The following is a 20,567-nucleotide window of genomic DNA, read 5'->3' on the forward strand; positions in this document are numbered from 1 at the left end:
CTACCACCAGCTGCTTTTATACAGAGGTCTCTAACTTACAAGGTGCTTTATAGTGTAGCTCATTTGAGACTTCAGCAACCCTAAGGGGTGGGTGATGCAGAGATCATCAGCTCCAGTCAACAAATAAAAGATGTCTGTGGCAAAGGGGCAGAGCCAGGAACAGTCTCCAAGTCCTTTAAATCTTTCAAACTCTCCACCAACACCTAAATTTCCAAGAGAAGAAAAAAAAACTCCAAGTGTCCCTACCATTCCTGTGGTCTTCGCTTTAGGATTCTTCATGATTTGAGTGACAGATTCTCGAATGTCCTTTAGGAATTGTATAGCTACGCGTTTCCGGGCGTGTAGTAATGTAATGCAGAAATGAATACTACGAAAGAAGAGACAGAGAGAGATGAACCTTGAAGAAAGAAAAAATGTTCTAAAATAATACAGCCCCAAATATGGGAATGTCCTGGTTGCCCTTTCACATTATTTCTGACAAGTGTAGTCATCCAAGTTGTTCCCAGTCCCGGGAATCTGGGCTGTCTGATGCTTGGGGTGTCAGGCATGGGCTGGCCTCAGAGCTTCTAAGCGCGACTGAGAACCAAGCTAAGAGGATGAACAGGGTTGGCTGCTTTGTCCCACCCATCCCCTCACAAATTCCACCACCACTGCTTCAACCACGTCACCGTCAATGGAACACTTTTATCTTAGATAATCAGCCCCCATGTGCTCTCATGGGGACAGGGTCACATGGCTGGGGTCTTAAAGGACTTCAGAGCACAGAAGAAATTCTACCTCGCCCTGAAGGAATTTAGTGGGGTTTAGTGGAATTGTGAAGAGGGAAAAAGACAGTCCAGATGGGACCAACGTGTGGAAGGCTAAGTTGTACACAGAGGACATAAACAGACCTATACTCAGTTGGAGTGGTGCATTTACGCAAAGGTATCAAGGAAGATTAGGTTAGAAGTCTACTAAAGAAGGCAGTAGCAGGTCTGAATGATCAGAGACCCCCTGGGAAGGTCTTGAACTAAATATTAGCCAGGCAACAAGTATTTTATAATGGCTGTGTACAAGATGGATTGGAGAGTAGAAAGGCTAGAGAGCAGGAGAAAACCTCATGACTAACCACTGGTCTAGGGAGGTTGTCATCTAATTCTGCCAGAGTTTAAAGCTAACGGTCTTGTTCTTTGTATCTAATAATTCCAGGTGATAAGAGAGAAATCCTTCAGATATTACAGTTGCTACTAAAGTGCCAGCCTCTAGCAGTCAAACTCTATACTTCAGGTTACCGTACCCAAGTTCTTCCAAAGTCATGCAGCAAAATAAGGCAAAGAGGCTTCTTCAAGCTTACCTGGGTGGGAACTGCAACTGGTTCAAGTTCCACCCCTTAGCAGTCATCAGGTTTGATAGTCGGTAGATGTCAAAATCACGGGATCCCAGAGCAATGACTGACAATTCGGGATTCCCAAAAACAAAGATGCCTTTGATATTTTCCAGTCTTAAAAAATAAATAAATAAAGGAAGAAAAAGTAAACCCAGTCACATAGAGTACTCTGGTCACTATCTCTTTAATCATTCAAAGTCTTCCTTATAATGAATGCAATCTAACCCCTTGGGCTTTAGTCTTCTCATCTTCAAAAAGAAGAAGGCTACACTGGGATCACTGGTTCTCACTGAGATCAGAATCACAGACAGAATAATAAAAATATTCCAAGGCCCAAACCCCATCTAGATCTAATGACTCAGAATCACTGACTTCAAACCTGTCTACCCAACTACCAATTATATTCCCCTAGATGTTTCTGAGACACAAAAGATGTACTAAAAAAAATTTCTGGAAAAATAATCTGCTCATCTCCACAGTTCTAAAAAGTCATATGTAATCCCTAAAGCAAGAAACAGCATAGCAGGTCTTAACAATGGCCCTATCAGAGCTATAGGAGGACCTTTTATATATATATATAATTTTTATTTGTTTGTTTGCTTATTTGAGACAGGGTCTTGCTCTGTCACCCAGGCTGGAGTGCAGTGGTGTTGTGATCATAACTAACTGTAACCTCAAATTGCTGGGCTTCAAGCAGTCCTCTTGCCTTAACCTCCTGAGTAGCTGGGACCAAAGGTGCACACCACATGTGGCTAATTTTTATTTTTATTTATTTTTGAGATGGAGTTTAATTCTTATTGCCCAGGCTGGAGTGCAATGGTGCCATCTCAACTCACTGCAACCTCCGCCTCCCGGGTTCAAGCCATTCTCCTGCCTCAGCCTCCTGGGACTACAGGCATCGCCACCACGCCTGGCTAATTTTGTATTTTTAGCAGAGATGTGGTTTTTCCATGTTGGTCAGGCTGGTCTCGAACTCTAGACCTCAGGTGATCCGCCCACCTCGGCCTCCCAAAGTGCTGGGATTACAGGCATGACTCACCGCACCCGGCCTCATGGCTAATTTTTAAATTTGTTGTAGAGACAATGTCTCACTATGTTGCTCGCGTTAGTCTTTAATTCCTGGGCTTAAGAGATCCTCTTGTCTTGGCCTCCCAAACTGCTGGGATTACAGGCCTGAGCCACCGCACCTGGCCAAGGACCTTTTTCTATTTTATTTTATTTATTTTTTTTTTTGAGGCGGAGTGTAGCTCTGTCGCCCAGGCTGGAGTGCAGTGGCCGGATCTCAGCTCACTGCAAGCTCCGCCTCCCGGGTTCACGCCATTCTCCGGCCTCAGCCTCCCGAGTAGCTGGGACTACAGGCGCCCGCCACCTCGCCCGGCTGGTTTTTTGTATTTTTTAGTAGAGACGGGGTTTCACCTTGTTAGCCAGGATGGTCTCGATCTCCTGACCTCGTGATCCGCCCGTCTCGGCCTCCCAAAGTGCTGGGATTACAGGCTTGAGCCACCGCGCCCGGCCCCAAGGACCTTTTTCAAATGAGAAATGCCTGCTGGCAGCTTTCCTTCCCCATCAATATACTTAAAAAGCCTCCCCAGTCCAAGTGACACATAGAGAGATGGGCAGATAAGATGTTAACAGATACATTAGACAAAGCATGCAGCCTGTTCTGGCTTTGGCTTAACCCAAGATTTCATTGTCCTCGTTTCCTCTTTCCTTCTGGCCCATTTCTAATTATTTTCTTATTCCAATGATTCTTCAAGTATGATTCCTGGAGCAGTAGCATCAGTATTTCCAAAAATGGAAGTCTTTAGACCCCATCCCAGTTCTACTGAATCAGAAACTCCAGGGGTGGGCCCAGCTATCTGTGTTTTAACAAGCCCTTCAGGTGATTAGGATGCATGCTCAAGTTTGGGAATCACTGTTCTAACCATTAAATTGTACAATGGTTAGGGGAAAAGCTGCCTTAGGGGAAGAGCTGCCAGTTGTTAAGACATTCATAGAGATGAGACAACCTACAAATGAGGCCCCCGTCTCTGAAGACCCTCCAAAAGTCAGGGCAGAGAAAGGGAGCTTATCCTCCCAGGCCAGCACCACACTCCTTAGCTGCTGCCCTAAACCCTCTGTCTCGCGGGAGACAACAGGTGGGTTAGGGCTATGGATACTTAGCCAGGCAGGTGCCTTGAGCCTACTAGGAAAAAAAAAGCAACAGAGAAGGCAGAACCCCAGTCTTCCACACATACTCTGACTTGAGGAAGCGAGCAGTTTTGATGATCTGTTTGGTAGCTTCAACATAGCCGTTCTCACCGAAGTGCATCAAGGCAGCCCAACAGGCTGCGCTAATGCCACCAGGCCGTGAGCCTGCAATGGTTGGGGAAGCATAGATGCCACCCTGCCAATCTGTATCAACGAAGAACTGATAGTTCCTGTACTTCTTGTCACTATACAACACCAATGATGAGCCTTTCGGGGCGTAGCCATACTGTGGAAGAAGCAGCAGACAAGAAAAGTGAGAGTACGGTTCTGTCTGGCAGATTTTGTCCCAGAACTCTCATCATGCAAAGGAAATCCTATATATTTCTCAGTTTCTCTGTTATGTTTCCCACTCACATTAAGGATTCAAACTTAAAATGCTAAAGGGTAGTAGGAACTTAAGAGACGGAGTTTAAATTCTCTATGTTAGGAATGAGGACTCTGAGACCCAGGGAAGAACAGTGCCCAGTTAATCGGTTTACTCCCTCTCTTGCCCAGCATGTGGTTTACCTTATTTAAAGTATTTCTCTGGGGGCCATATGTCAGGATGAAAACAAGGATAAGTTTGCAGTGGAAGCCAGGAAAGGATGGAATTTGACACTTCGAGTTAAAATCACCATCTGACCCCCTTCCCATCTTTTTTGCTTAGTATTACTAAGAATATTATGCTTATAAGAACATAATGGTGCTCAGAATCTAAAAGCTACTTAATCCAGCTTTAAAATGAACTATGTAACTGGTTTCCTTATAGAACATCTGACCCCCTAATTAACTCTTACTAAAACTAACATGGAACTAATTTCATTACCTGAACCATCCAGAAACGGATGGTTATGGGAAAAGGACACAGGCGCTATCTGGGTGGTAAGGAAAAAACAGATGCTGACCAAAAATCGGCTGCAGATCACACAGATTTTGAAAAACAAGTCTTTAATGTACTTGAGTTTAAAACAAGCCCTGAAAATGCAATCAAAACAAGATACACATTCCTGAGGCTGCTAATACTTCTTCCACATCTGGATGTATATTCAATAGCATTATCAACTGATCTAGACTTTGTCTCAGTCCACCAAGGGTGGCAGGCATGGCCATCTCAAATGCTGAATGTTCCTGAGCACACAGGTTCTTCCCCTTTCCCAAAGTACTCTTATGTCAACATTCGCTTGTCATGTAGGCTCAGCCCAGTTGCACAGCAGCTCTAATGTTATCTACCAGCATGGGAACTCCACTCCCAACCCTCACACTCCTCTACCCTCCACCTCAAATCAGCTCAAGGCTTCAGGGAGCTTTTTAAACAAGGGCCACTACACTAGCGTGCTCTAGTTACACACAGTCAGTGGATACAGAAATTCTCCTAGCCAATTTGAGATAAAGGTAATAGGTTCATTTTCACTACTGCTTGTCACCTCTACCACTATACCCCATTACCTGAACCAGCTGATCTGGTGACGGCAAAGAGAGAGTTCAAAACATGCCTCTGATGAGAATTCTATAGTTAATTTTATACTTTGGGGGGAAGCTACCAATTTATTTTATCAATAATAGTCAAAATAATCAACTGGTAACACTTGATCTCCTCCTTAGCTCACCTTATGGGTGTCAGCTGAAATGCTGGTTACACCTTTCACCCGGAAATCAAATGGGTGCTCCAGTGGGTATCCTGCTTTCTCCATAAAGACGATGAGGAAGCCTCCCAGACAGGCGTCAACATGAAGGGGTATTTTGTATTTGACAGCCAGCTTGTACCAAAAAACAAAGAACATAAAAGAATTTCCTTTATAGCCCTATAATAAAAACTGCAAGATATGGGCGGAAAGATGGGCTATAAACACAAGGCTGTTTTGTATTATGCCTCCCATGTTTTTAAAAAATGGCTATTTTTAACATTCCCAACAAAATTTATCTTTCAAATGTATCTTCCCTTCAAAATAATTCATCTGAAATATGGTATCTATTTTATATTTAAATATGCATGACCTCAAACTCCCTGCAAAATCAAGCAGGAAATGAGTAGAGCTCTGATTTAGGCTGCCTCTGGCACAAGGGAAAGGTCCTGTTCAGTCACTACAAGATGAGGCGCAAGGGAGAGGGAGGTGCTGAGGGGCAGCTTATGGAATATCACCCTTTGGTGGGCACATTCCTACATGCAGATTATTTCCAGATCTCAATCTAAAAGGCAATACTATTTCAGAATATCCAGTTTAAAAGGCCTCAGCCTTGTACTATCCTCCCCCACAGCAGAGACTAGCAACTTTTAGAGGCTTTGAACAGAGCTGCAGGGCTTCCCCTAGGGCTGATGAGAGTCACTCATCACTACTGTGGTCAAACAGGAAAATAAAAATCACTTCTTTTTGCCAAGTACTGCCCCATTAGGCTTTGTTTTAAAATATCCATTTGCCTGCCATAGCAGCCCATTTCTCTCATATACCTTGGCCACTTCAGGGACAGGATCTATTACACCATGAGGAAACTGTGGGGTAGAACAGACGAGCATAGCAGTGTTCCTGGAGATGGCTCTTCTCATTGCCTAGGGATTTAAAGTTTAAAGGAAAATGAGAATCTATGTCACAATTACTCTTCTCTTCTGCTGCCAAGAGCAATCTGGGCTGCCAGCTTAGAGTTCCAGTTCCACTAGTACCCCCTCCTTCACCACTCCAACTGGGAGAAGACTGCATCCCACCATGGTGACAGGACACAGGCGAGTCCAGGTAAGTCCATTTGGAGAATAGTCTGAGAGCACAAAATAAGAAAAGAATCGCTGTGGGGGCAAAAACAATATTGAGCTAAGAGGCCAAAGAGCCAAATGTGAACCCCAGCCCCACAACCTACCAGCAGTGAAACCCTCAGTACACTACTTCAGTCTGTTAGTCTGTTATCTGTGAACTACAAAAATGTAACAGCTTCATCAACCTCTCTGGAATGTCATAAAGCTCAAATGGGATTCTGACAGAACACTGAAACTAGAAAATTCCTCTACACAAATGTGAGGCATAAAAATAATCACTATTATAATGACAATGGTATTAATTCAAGCCAACCTAAACCACAGTGAGAGTCTTTTTTTTTTTTTTTTTCCTGAGACAGGGTCTCACTCTGTCACCCAAGCTGGAGTGCAGTGGTGTGAACACAGCTCACTGCAGCCTCAACCCCCTGGGGGCTCAAGTGATCCTCCCACCCTAGCCTCCCGAGCAGCTAGGACTACAGGTGCACGCCACCACGTCCAGCTACTTTTTAAAATTTTGTGTAGAGACGGGGGTCTCACTATGTTGCTCAGACTGGTCACGAACTCCTGGGCTCAAGGGTTCAAGTAATCCTCCCTCCTCAGCTTCCCAAAGTACTGGAATTACAGATGTGAGCCACCATGCCCAGGCCATGGTAAGAGTCTTAAGGGAATTGAGTCCATGTTCATTTTACAAATAGAGAAAAGAAAGGAAAAGTGATGGTGCTGACAGCAAAACCTGTGTCTCTCAAGTCCCAAGTTAGTGACTAGATCACCTCCCTTTCAGAATTCATGAACCTAGGAAAAGACTGAGGCCAGGAGCAGTGGCTCACGCCTGTAATTCCAGCACTTTGGGAGGCCGAGATGGGCGGATCACGAGGTCAGGAGACCGAGACCATCCTGGCTAATATGGTGAAACCCCATCTCTACTAAAAATACAAAAAAAAAAAAAACTAGCCGGGCGTGGTGGCGGGCACCTGTGGTCCCAGCTACACAGGAGGCTGAGGCAGGAGAATGGCGTAAACCCGGGGGACGGAGCTTGCAGTGAGCCAAGATTGAGCCACTGCACTCCAGCCTAGGCGACAAAGCGAGATTTCGTCTCAAAAAAAAAAAAAAAAAAAAGAAAAAGAAAAAAAGAAAAGACTGAAGCTGCAGTCAATCACTACTATCAGTGTAGTTTTTCATATTCTGGCTGCCACAATCAAAGGCAGTCAGACCCGTCTAAGTGTGACTGGAAACGGCTAGTCAACAAGAGGACCTTTCTGCCATCAGAGCCCAGCACAGACAGTGGGCCCTCCAGAGGGACTCACCCGCACATCCACCTCCATCATCTTCGTCAATGGGACCCGCACAATCTTCATCCCAAAGTAACTGGCTGCTTTGTTAAATGCAGCATGGGCACTTTGGGGAGCCACACTAGATGACAGGGAAGAGAATAATAATGAAATTCAGACCAAAATAATAGAAAACATCATTAGCTAATCTAAATTACCGGGAGTAAATTCTGATTATTTTCCCCCAAATTAAAAGTGTTCATACTGCTTTCTTTTTAAGCACACCCAAAAAGAGGCCCACTGATTTTCTGCAGAAACTTCCCTCCTATTTAGGAAATCATTCTGGCAATAGGAAGAGGACTCAGAAGTGATCCCACAGTGAGGGATTCAAAGCATAAAGCAAGGCTGGCAGGCGGAAAGCTGGGGGACAGAGACTTTGGGTGAGAGCAACACAAGGCAGAGCGGGCTAACAGCTGCCTACCAAAGACAGGCACCTCAGTGAGAATGAGAAGAAGGCTTCCCGGCACAATGCGTGTTCAAGCAGAAATGTAAACACAGCGGCCAAGCATCAGCTCAGTGGCCCCTTCTCAGTGGCCCCTTCCAACTCTGAAAGACCACAAACCTGAAGAAACTAAAATCCCCATTTCTCCTACACATTTGGAAATAGTATTTCAAATAGTGCTGAAAGAGAAAACGAGGTCACGCATATTTGCTTTAAGACTTTCCTCAACTAGTCCATTCATACAACGAATCTGTTCCCTTTAAGGAGAAAAATCTCTACTACTGAGGAAGTTGCAAGCACCAAAGATCAACGTATGAAGAAAGAATGGCGGCCTGGTTTATTCTCTAATGCTACATACGAACCACAGCATGAGACCATATGCAATAAATCCCCTTTGTCAGTGATACTTGCAGTAAAAATATTAAGATGTAAGATAAACATACTGTACAAGGGAACAGTCTAGGAAAAATAATGTAACCAAACATCAAATTTATGTCCAAGGAAGGCAATGTGGGTAAATCTCAAAAAGATATTTTTATTCTTCCTCCCAGAAAACAGCCCTCACACTAAAGTTTTCCCAGAGAGTACCCTGAGGCAGCCTATAATATTAAGTCACTTTCTAAGATAAGCAGAAGTAAAGTACCTAGAGAGCTTTCTTTAGGCTCCAAATAACTTGCCAATAACACAGGATTCAAAGATGTAGTCCTCAAACTCTCACTTTTGGAAAAAGGATCTTATTTTTGCTTGTAGTATATACTATGTATGATCTGGGGGTGAGGCAGAATGGGAATGATCTTGAAAAATAACTGGCTGATCCATTTAGAATTTTACTGAATGTAAAAGGATAAGGGCAGAGGGGCTAGGACAGGGGGGAAGGGGGCCAGAATTACGAGAGGAAGAGAAGGAGCAGGAAAATGGATTATCTGGTTTAGTTTCATAAAGCAGTACTCCAGACAGACAAATTCAGAAGGAGTAAAACAGCCACACATACATACATTTCTGGAGTTTTGATCCCCTTCTCGAAGGCCAGGTCGCGATATGCTTTGCAGGCCATCAGTATGCTTTCTGTTCCCCCAGAAGTCACCTATAATAAAGAAGAGATGCCATCTGTTGGGGGAGTCAGGGATGCCCCAATTCTTCATGCCCTGATCTTGACCATGTTTGATATAGAAACAGATAAGGTCTTGGATGCATGCTGCAAGGCAGACACTGCCATGTCTTCCAGAAGGAAAATTTGGCTTTATTGGCTAAGCCTAATTTTGGCTCAGGAGAAGAATGAAAGCTACTAAATAATGAGCAGAAACTCAGCACTGTCTAGACAAATGCACATTTGCCCAGATCCCACCCATTCACAATCCATTTGTGTTTGTGTATTAATTTTTCAATTTTCAGATAAGATACGACATTTTATGTCATTCAAAAATATCAGAATTTTAATTTAAATTTTCAATGCCTGCTAAAGAATGTGAAATTGTGATTACAATTCTAGTAAACTGTGCAATACACTAAGAGACATTCAGACTTTCCAAAGTAAACTGCTGGTTTCGACAAGTTTGAAAGAAAAGCAGAAGTTTCTACTTGATGCAAGTTTGTTGCCTTGTTTGAAATAAAACAAAAAGCCTAATCCTTTTTAAATGAAGTAAAATGTTTTCCTAATGTTTGGCCTAGCCCCTCTGATAAAACACATTTCTTTACCAGAGTTCAAACAAAAGGCTTAGGGATCTTTTTATTCATCTTATTTTCCCCACTGGACTATACATTTATGAAGGTAGGGACCAGTCTGTTCATGACAACATTCCTAGCACCTGACATAGTTGCTGACACCTAACAAACCCTCAATCCATTTTTTTTTTCTTCTCTCTCTTGAGACAGAGTCTCACTCTGTTGCCCAGGTTGGAGTGCCGGGGCATGTTCTCAGCTCACAGCAGCCTTTGCCTCCTGGGTTCAAGCGATTCTCTTGCCATAGTTACCTGAGTAGCTCAGATTACAGGCGCCCACCACCACGCCCAGCTAATTTTTGTATTTTTAGCAGAGACAGGGTTTCACCATGTTGGCCAGGTTGGTCTCAGGCTCCTGGCCTCAAGTGATCTGCCCACCTCAGCCTCCCAAAGAGCTGGGATTACAGGTGTGAGCCACTGCACCACATTTCTTAATGCCTGACTTGACTCTCAGTAAACCTTGACCAACACAGGCATGTCATAGCCACCTGGCTATTTTTTAAAAAAAAAAAAATATGTAAGAATGAATCATTCCAAAACAAACAAAAAGCCGCAGTACTAAACTAGCTGGACAACTTCTTAGACTTACCATCTCTGAAGATTCATACAATCTTTGAAAGGTTTTTTCAATTTATAGGTGAGAAAACTGAGCCCTTGAGGAATTAAAAGTGTTTCACTCAATGTCATACATTAGCATCTATTGACAAGAAGTAAAACTTTCTACATTTTCATATTTAGTGTAGCTTAATACAAGATGGAATCAGATAAAGTAACCACTGAACTTTCCTAAGATAATATCCACATACAGGACAAAAATACCATTGAATACAAAATCCCTGTGGCCAGGAGTTATATGGAAGATGAACTGAGAAAAGCCATTTTTTGACTCAGGAAGTCTTTATGAAACATGTGACCATCACCACAAAATAATGCACCGAACTTGGTCATGGGACGCTTGTTTGTAGATCACTACGTTTCTATGCTGCAGAAGACAAAAGTACTTATAGCTGAGGTCAGCTCTGCACATCAGCATGTCCTGTGGTTTAGCATAAAACCTCAGAATGTCACAAGAGGAGCCAAGCCAGCTGTGAAGAAAGTCGGGGAGGGACCAGCAAAGTCCAAGTCTCCAGTGCGTCAATCTCTTCGTAAGGTCCAGTAATGACCTAAGCAATAATATTTCCAAATTCCTAGTCACCTGCTTCATGTGTCCTATTTTTAGTTCAATAACTAGTCAAAACATCATTATTTATTATGCAAACACCAGTGTACTTTTGACTGTAAAAGCAGGAATACCTAAATTCAACTTTTTTGTTTGTTTGTTTTGAGACGGAGTCTCACTCTTTCACCCATACTGGAGTGCCATGGCATGATCTCAGCTCACTGTAATCTCCACATCCCAGGCCCAAGAGATCCTCCCAACTCAGCTCCCCGGAGTAGCTGGGACTACAGGCACACATCCCCACGCCTGGCTAACTTTTATATTTTTTGTAGAGATGGGGTTTCACCAAGTTGCCCAGGCTGGTCTCAAATTCCTGGGCTCAAGTGATTCACTTGCCTCAGCCTCCCATGGTGCTAGGACTACAGGCATGAGTCAACATGCCTGGCCCTAGGTTCTACTTTTAATTTGTATTTCTGATTCTGTGTTTTAAAATGCTATTATTCTCCCACTTCTTTCTACCTCCTATACCCAAAGAAAAACAGGAATTTTCACTGTGAAGTAAGAAAATGGAGGCCTCAGTAACTATTTGTTACGTTATTCAACTTCTTTCAACATGTATAAAAACTCTCACTTTACCATACGATATGTATTTCAGAAAACAAGAGAACATCATCTTCTTGGAAAATTTTCTTTCAGATGCTGTTTGGATCTGATGACATTAGCACAAGCCAAGAAGAGTGTTTCACATGGTAACCTAATTTCTTTTAGTATGTGAAGTTACCTCTATCATTGTAACTGAGACAAATAAAGTTAATAGAAGGAAAGATAGTTTAAGGTTGAAGAACAAAGAATGAGAGAGCTTACAACTCTTAGCTAGGAAGAGCCTAAAGATTGCCCAGCCATTTGGTCTTATCTTCTGGCTTCCCACCTCTGAACACTGAACTCTTTCTTCACTAAAAGCAGCTCATCCAGAGAGAAAAATAAGAAGCTAAGGGAGGAGTGGGGGAGACACAGTGGGAGAGGGAAAAAGACAACACCAGTGCTGATTCGTTATTTTATAAAAGTCTAAATATTATAAGAGCCTGGGAATCAGACTCTATCCTTCTTCTGATCCCTCACACACGTGCTGAAGAAGATCATAATAATAGAGATATGGTTTAATTGCAGCAATGCAAAAAACCCCTAGGCCTGGACTTCTAGAATAAGATGGGAAGAAAAAAAAAAGGTGAGGGCAGGGAGAGAAAGAGTCAAAACCTACAATAACAACAACCAAACAAGGAAAGAAAGATAATCTAATACAATAAACTTCAAATATTGGCAATCAAAAACAAAAGAAACAGTGAAACAGCAGAGAGCAGAAGTAAGTCAAACATTAGTTTCTATCAGCCCTTGAAACTATACTGCAAAATCAGCAAAATCCTGAGAATTTTCCTTTATGACCCCAAATCTGCAGAGAGGCAAGCTGAGGGAGTTTCCTTATCTTCTTCCTCTTCTCACGAGTGAGTGGTAAACATGGCTGCTAGGGAGAAATCAGCAAAATGGGAGAGAGAACATCAGGATTGGCTCTTTAGAGTGAAGACTTCGGTGAATTAAATAATCAAAGGGTATTATCTCTTCCAAATAAGAGAGTGAACTCTGATAGGTAACTGAAGAGAATCTCAGAATAGACCCAGATATTCTAATACAGATAGAACAAAGCTTTGGTTGGCTGAGCTTTGTCCCCAACCAAATGGTCTCAGACAAGAAGCACCCACAGTGCATAAGAAAAAACAATGTCTGGAGAATGCCACCCCAGGATGAGAGAAAATGGCAAGGCAACTATGCAAACATACTAAAAGGCAGGGGAAAAGGTAGTATGTAGCACGCAAAATAAAAACCCGACTCAGAAGGAAACAAGCTAAGGGACAGAAAGAAACCCCTTATAACTTTCTCACTATAGGAAAGTATCATAAGAACATGAATTTAAGAAAACAAAGAGTTCAAAACCTAGACCATGAAACAACAGAATGAGCTACAGACCTAAAAAAAAAACAAAGCCAGTAGCATCCATACAGAACTAACAAAGACATTAGGAACAGCAGGGAATAAAATAAACATTGCCGAGAATAAAAACGCTGACTTCAAGGAAAAGGTCTGAGATAAGTTTATTGAACCCAGATTTTAAAAAGACAGATTGAAAGACCAATGCCACTCCACATGTGGAGAACTGCGTTCAATCTGGCCAGAAGCAACCAAAAGTCATTCAGAGAATGACTGCAATGACTGGAAGTCTGTGAAATCATATGAACAGCTGAGTAACCCAGAAAAATGCGGGGCAGAGAAGATTCAGGGACAAAGGGGCTTTCAAATATACAAAGGTCTATCACACGGAAAAAACTATTATGGAACTTCTATTTTGAGCAATATAGATTATATACCTTGAGTAATCCTCCTAACTGAAATAAAAAAATTGACAAAACATCAAAAGAAAATTTAAAACCTATCATTAAGCTAACATAAAGAAATTTTTACTAAACCCCCAAACAAAGCAAAATCAAGAATCCTGCAAGATAAGTAAGTGGCAAAACTAGATTTCACCCTGAGGGTAGCACCAATCCCTACAGACTTCAAACTGCTACACTGACAGATGAGCAACGGATGCACCAGAAGATACATTAGAGACTGCCCAAGGTAAGGAGTCCAACAGGAGATGCCTGGAAAAAACTACACTCTCAAGTGTACAAGAAATAAATCCCACTACTGCAACAGAGGAAAGAAAAAGAAAAACTTTTTATTAACCCTGATGTTCAAGTAAAGAAAAATAGTAATCTTTCAAGAATGTGTACCAAGGAAGCCTTTATGTGAGTTTGAGGTCAGAATTCACACTGCCTCTGTGGTACAAAATGACAAGCTAAGGATTTGACTTAATTTGGTTCCAGTGTGCTGGCAATCCCCAACAACTCACAAAAGTATGACAAATCTTCTCCGGAAGAAGAGAACTTCCAGACTTAACTTCAATCTAGGCCTCAAAGAATCCCTAGGTTCTCAGAAAAATAAGTGGCTCATAAAAAAATAAATAAATAAAATAAAATAAAGCACGAATATAAGGAAACAAAGAACCACGACTGAAGCCAGCAGAATCAGGTAACGCTCATGGATATTGGAATTATCAGACACAGAATACAAGATATTTATGTGTAATATATTTAAGTAAACAAAAGTTAAGCCAAGGAAAGGGACTATAAAAAACAACCAAGCAGATTTAAAAAAAAAAAAAAAAAAAGACAGCCAAGCATGGTGGCTCACGCCTGTAATCCCAGCACTTTGAGAAGCCAAGGCGGCAGATCGCTCGAGCTCGGGAGTTCAAGACCAGCCTCAGCAACATGGTGAAACCCCATCTCTATTAAAAATACAAAAATTAGCGAGGCATGGTGGTGCACGCCTGTAGTCCCAGCTACTCAAGGGGGCTGAGGTGGGAGGGTCGCTTGAGCCCAGAGAGGTCAAGGCTGCAGTGAGCTGAGATGGCACCACTGCACTCTGGCCTGGGTAACAGACTGAGACCCTGTCTCAAAAAATAATAATAATAAAATAAAAGGAGAACTACAAAACAGAATTCTTAAGAATGAAACTAGAGTAAATAAAATTTAAAAGCTCAATGGGCTTCTACTTATCATCAGGCTCTAGCAATTTTCAATTTACAGCCAATCTTTCATCTACCCCTAACCACCCCAGCCATCATTGCTATTGAGAATATCAGTTGTCCTAACAGTTATAGGTAATCTGTTTCCTCTGGCTGTTCTCAAACACCAATTAGACGTGTGTCAGCCTTCTGATTCTATCCTTTGCATCTCTTAGCCTCTCTTTCACACTTTCTATTTCTTTGTCTCTCTGGACTGTATTCTGGTTTTTTTTCCAATCTGTCTTTTTCCATAAATGTGACTTTGGAGCTATGTAATTATTTTACCTAGTTTTAAAATAAACCAGGTCTCCTTGGACAAATGGCTGACTGTAGGCCTGGAGCAGGAAATGGACAAAGTGAACCTGAACCTGGAATATTTTGTCAAAAAAAAAAAAAAAAAAAAAAGGAAAGAAAGAGAAAAAAGGTTTTCAAAGATTACTTGGGTCATGTAAACGGACCTTGGAGCCAATATGAAGATGCTCCCACTGGCCAAAGATGGATGAAGTAATTTGTGCATCAATCTGAATAACAGCTACAATGGATTGAGGCACACACACCATTCCACAATTTATCCATCTGTGTCCTGTGGATAGGCATTTGAGTTATTTTCAGTTTTTAGCTACCATGAATAACATTGCTATGAATATTAATGTCTATATATCCTGATATTTATGTGTACTAATTTTTCTAGAGTACGTCCTGAGTAGCAGAATTTCTGGGTCATAAGATATACACATCTTCAAATTTACCAGATAAGGCCAAACTGTTCTGTGGCTGTTTACTCTGTGGCCTCTTACAAGTTCTTCAAGAGTCTAATGGCACAGGAGAATATACTGTAAGTACATTATTATCTTCCCTCTGAAAGCCACCCTGTTCACCTCAATACTCTAAGGGAAACTGCTGCTATATTATGGGTGGTTCTGTCTTTAACAGTTTTGTTTTCAAAATGAATGCCAGGCATATCACCTTTATTACTACTGAATACTTGAACATGATGATTTTCATGGCACCAACATATTACAAAAACAAAATAAAACAAAAACAATGCTTCCTGGAAAAAAAAAAAACAAAAAGAAACTAAACTATCAGGTGTTCTTGTCTTCGAATGGGCCCTTCAAAAATTCTACCTGCAGTCTTTATAACGACTGCGAATGTGATGAGTATCTGATAGGATTAGCACCTCTAAGATACCATTACAGCATATTGAATTAAATCTATCTATCCTACATAACCTGAGATTTTGTTTTTTCTAAAGACAACAGACTTAAAGAGAAGTTTATCTATCATAGTTTAGAAAAACTAACAACCATCTACTTGAAAGAACAGGTAAAATAAAGAATCTTCATGTGTTTCTTTAAATATAATGATGTCCTCCCCCTTTCTTTATGCCTAATAGCAACTAAATGAGGTTCCATTTACAGCAAAATAATAAATTAAATTTTGGCTCAGGTAAAACCAGAAGTATATTAAAAACACTGCTGGATGGTAAAACAAAAGTATACATAGATAAGTGTGCGGGTGAGGGATGAGGGAAGAAGGGGGTAGGGAGGGAAGGAGTGTAGAGAGCAGATATAGCAACATATTTACATTCAGTGAATCTAAGGTGTTCTTTAAGCTATCCTAGAAACTGAATGTTGGTTCAAAGTTTTTCAAAATAAAAAGGTGAAGAGAAAAATATCTAGAAGAATATATACCAAAATGTTGACATTCTCTGGGTTACAAAATTATAAGTAACATTTAAAACTGCAGTTAATTAGAATCTTTCTATGATGATCAAATATTCCTTGTGTAGTAAAATGATCTTTCTACAATGATCAAATATTACTTGTGTAGTAAAATATTTTTAATATTTTTATTTATTAAAATATAATTAATATTTATTAAAAACTCTTCTATTTTAACCTAAAAAATAAAGGTATTGGATGCCCCTTGCACATACTTACACATCCACATGAATCTGGTCCCCCATTGAACAGGGAACAAGCTATCCTCACAATTTCTGCCTCTATCTTGCGTAGTCCTGGGAAGATATCTGGATGCAGGGGGTTACTCCATGCAAAATCTCCATAAGCCTGTAAAGAAATGCAAGCAGAGGTGAAATTAAAACTATTACACTATATAGGACAAAGAATCATGCACTAAACAACAGTTTCTAAGTATAGGCACAATAGAAACTGGAAAAAAAGTTAAGATATATTCCTCAACCTAAAGAAGATCAAAACACAGCAGAGGAGACAGACATGTAAATAAATAATTTTACAATGTGGTGAGGAAAGAAGTATAAATATGGTTAAAAGCGCAGACTATAACACTAAACTGACCCAGCAGGAAGTCTAAGCTTTGCCTATTATTTTCAGCTGTGTAGGTCACATAATCTAAGGTTGTTTCTTCATACGCAGAAGAAGTTATGGTAGCTATCTTCTAGCGTTCTAGCAATCATTAAATAACATAATGCATGTGAAGCACTTAGTAGAGTGTCTGGCACAAAGCAGCTGTTGTTATCAACTGCAATACCAGGTTTGTGTACAGAGTGCTAAGGGACCCTGAAGAGGGAACAACTAACATCCTGAGTGGTCTAGAGGTGTCTGCTGAGTGGAACTCTGAGACAGGAGTAGGAATCATCATTTGGAACAAGACGAATGATGGAAGGGAAGGAAAACAACATGACAAGAGCACGACACATTTAGTAAAGAAAAGAGGCAGGATTAGTGTTTATGTGGGAAATAAAAAGAAGTAGTTAAGAAAAAATAAGTGGGAGCTGGCTCATGAAGAAACTTGTACTCTCTGCTGCATAAGAACCTGAGTTTCATCCAGTAGATAATGGGAAACTACTTAAAGATTTTAAGCACAGAAGATCAGAGCATTATACCAACTTATGCAAAATCTGTCATATTTATTAAGAGACACTTCCATATTTATAATAATTGAACATAAACACCTTAGAGATCATCAGTACAACCCCAATTTTAAATGATGAAGTGGAGTTTCCAAAATAAAAACGACAGCTGAGTGCAATGGTTCACACCTGTAATCCCAACACTTTCAGAGGCCGAAGCATGTGGACCACTTGAGGCTGGGAGTTCAAGACCAGCCTGAGCAACAGAGTGAGACCCCATCTCTACCAAAAAAATACAAAAATTAGCTGGGTGTAATGGTGCACGCCTGTAGTCCCAGCTACTCAGGAGGCTGAGGTGGGAGGATCACTTGAGCCAAAGAGGTCAAGGCTGAAGTGAGCCATGATCACACCACTCCACTCCAGCTTGTGTGACAGAGTGAGACTTTGTCTCTAAAAATAACAAAAAAAAAAATAAATAAATGTGATGAGAAATGGAAGCAGCTAAGAATGAGAATGATTTGAAGTTACATGAGACCACTGCTCATCTCGGGTCACAGGATTTGAGAAAATTATGAAAGAGTTTCCCTATCCTCTCTCTCCTTATCAAACAAAATCTGTCTCACCATAACAAATCTCATCTGACAGGACTATCTTCCCTAGTAATCTGCCTTCTAGACAGGACATCTGCAAAGACTGAAAACATAAATAACATTTTACTATTTGACAGACTGAAGATGTCTTTGATAATATTATACATATTTGCCTATGTCTGTGTGAAGAGAAACTTTTATGGTTTTATTGTAACAATAAGCTTTCCTTAAGTAATTTTTCTAATTACAAAAGTAAGGAGAAAAAAGGAGGTCATGTAAACTGGCACAGACCTCATAGGTTTTCCTCAAGAACTGGACGCTCACCTTCACAAGGAGATCAGTGAGCTTCTCCTCCCCACTGTACACTGTTCCAGAGGCTCTCCCCTCTTGCCAGAAGGCGTCTGCAGAGAAAGGTAAGGTCATTAGGTCAATAAGCAGGAATCTCTGGGAAGACAGGTTCTAATAAAGAAGAAACAGGAAGAAACCCCTCTGGGTACAAAAGAAAAAAATGTTGAGTGGAAACCCAACAGCATTCTTACAGCAAGTCAAGAAAAAAGTTCAACAAAGAGTTAGCACAATAAAATAAAGATGAAAAATCATTATTATCAGCAATGTGAAAAAGATATTAATAACATTTAGGTACAATAAAGACAGTCTGATAACAATGTTGTCCTCATCCTCAACTACCTTCTAACAGCAGGAACATTTGTCTTTGTCTATACTTATTTTTCGTTCTCTATATGGCTTTGGAGTGGCCTTTTTCTGCAATAGCTTCCTTCTTCTCTCCCTTCCTATCCAGTCCTAGGAATTTTGAGAACTGTTATGGGCAGAGTTGGCAGAAGAAACCAAGATGAAAAGTGTGAAATTTCAGCACACTATCATCACAGATGAAACCAGCAAACAAACCACAATGAGGAATAAACCATGAGCACCCTGGTCTCAGACACTGGCTCCCTTAAGCCAAGCCTGGAAACCCACATAGAACTAGTTATTTGCTTCCAGCAGCACATGCTGTAGCATTCAAGATCAGGAACACAGTCAACATTGGGATAAACCTCCTTTATCCCAGTGTGGAAAGAAAAGTAAAGTTCCTGACTAGAATATAAGATCTGACTTTCCACTTTCCTCTCTCCCCGAGACATTCTTCATTTTACCCACCAATCTGTTGATGTGGGTGTCTCAGGTCCTTGTGCTACAATGCAGCTGTGCCCTATTGAAAGCGGGTAGTGAGAAAGCTATTACAGAAACACACCAACTAAAAACTGCATGGAGCCATGGGCTCTCCAAAGCAAAGATCTTCAGCTCTTGAGAACAGAAAACTAAGTGGTAAATATACAGACAAACTCATTCTCACAGCAATCTGCCAAGCTCTGACTTGCTGCCCGTTTGATTTTCACTCTTTCTTTAGAGGACACTGCTCTGTACTATACATAGCTTCAGACCAATGGTCACCAGCCTTTTGAAAATAAGATAACTGGTTTCATTTCCTGTTCTTTTACTCATGCTAGAGAATACAGCAATGGACAATGACTTAAACATTAAAGAGAAGGCAATATGATGGTGGTAACCAGCTCTCATAATCATGGAAATCTTTAACACACAGGTTTTAGAGTGCTAACTCCCTCCTTCATTCACCTACATCCTAGACTATATCAAATTTTGTACTATTCAATGTCAAGACCTCAACACATGTCACTTAGGAACTGTAAGGGTATTTGTCAAGGCCAGGTACAGTGGCTCACACCTATAATCCTAGCACCTTGGGAGGCCAAGGCAGGCAGATCACCTGAGTTCAGGAGTTCAAGACCAGCCTGGGCAACATGGTGAAACCTTATCTTTACTAAAAACACAAAAAATTAGCTGGGTATGGTGCCGCATGCCTGTAATCCCAGCTACTTGGGAGGCTGAGGCGCGAGAATTGCTTAAGCCTGGGAGGTGGAGGTTGCAGTGAGCTGAGATCGTACCACTGTACTCTAGCCTGGGCAACACAGGGAGACTCTGTCTCAAAAAATAAAAAATAAGGGTATTTGTCAAAATGCAACATGGCTCCTGGATTGGCTCCTAGAATAGAAAAAAGAACATTAGTTTAAAACAAAACAAAGCAAAACAACAACAACAAAAAACCCTGATGAACTAGAAATAGAATTTGTAGTGTAGTTAATAACACTTTTCCAATGTTAATTTTTTAGTTTTGATAAACGTACCATGGTTATAGAGGATGTTAACATCAGGAGAAGCTGGGTATAGGGAAATCTCTATCATCTTTGCTACTTTTCTGTAAATATATCAAACTAAGAAGCTTATTTTAAAAAAGTACTTGTAATATGATCTTAATCAGTAACAAACATGAATCTGTTTGAGTTAATAATAGCAATAATGGTTAACATTTACTGAACATTTACTATATGCCAGGCACTATAAAACATTTACACATGTATGATCTCATTTAATCCCCATAATCAAATTTTCAGGTAAGTACTGTACTACTATTACTATCC

General features: G+C 40.9%; 1 protein-coding gene across 3 annotated transcripts in view; it reads right to left on the reverse strand.

The window, feature by feature from the left end:
* The window catches only part of SGPL1 (sphingosine-1-phosphate lyase 1), a 62,870-nt gene that overhangs the window by 4,287 nt on the left and 38,016 nt on the right, over window positions 1-20,567 (reverse strand). For all 3 annotated transcript variants that reach the window (XM_007963148.3, XM_038009098.2, XM_038009099.2), the window contains exons 6-14: window positions 18,394-18,470; window positions 16,587-16,715; window positions 9,104-9,192; window positions 7,643-7,748; window positions 6,042-6,140; window positions 5,203-5,352; window positions 3,604-3,842; window positions 1,334-1,480; window positions 247-367 (exon numbers count right to left, since the gene is read on the reverse strand). In XM_007963148.3, the coding sequence (XP_007961339.2) occupies window positions 247-367; window positions 1,334-1,480; window positions 3,604-3,842; window positions 5,203-5,352; window positions 6,042-6,140; window positions 7,643-7,748; window positions 9,104-9,192; window positions 16,587-16,715; window positions 18,394-18,470 (1,157 nt within the window). The remainder of the gene's footprint in view (window positions 1-246; window positions 368-1,333; window positions 1,481-3,603; window positions 3,843-5,202; window positions 5,353-6,041; window positions 6,141-7,642; window positions 7,749-9,103; window positions 9,193-16,586; window positions 16,716-18,393; window positions 18,471-20,567) is intronic.

The sequence above is a fragment of the Chlorocebus sabaeus genome, chromosome 9 (assembly GCF_047675955.1).
Source record: "Chlorocebus sabaeus isolate Y175 chromosome 9, mChlSab1.0.hap1, whole genome shotgun sequence".
NCBI lineage: Eukaryota > Metazoa > Chordata > Mammalia > Primates > Cercopithecidae > Chlorocebus > Chlorocebus sabaeus.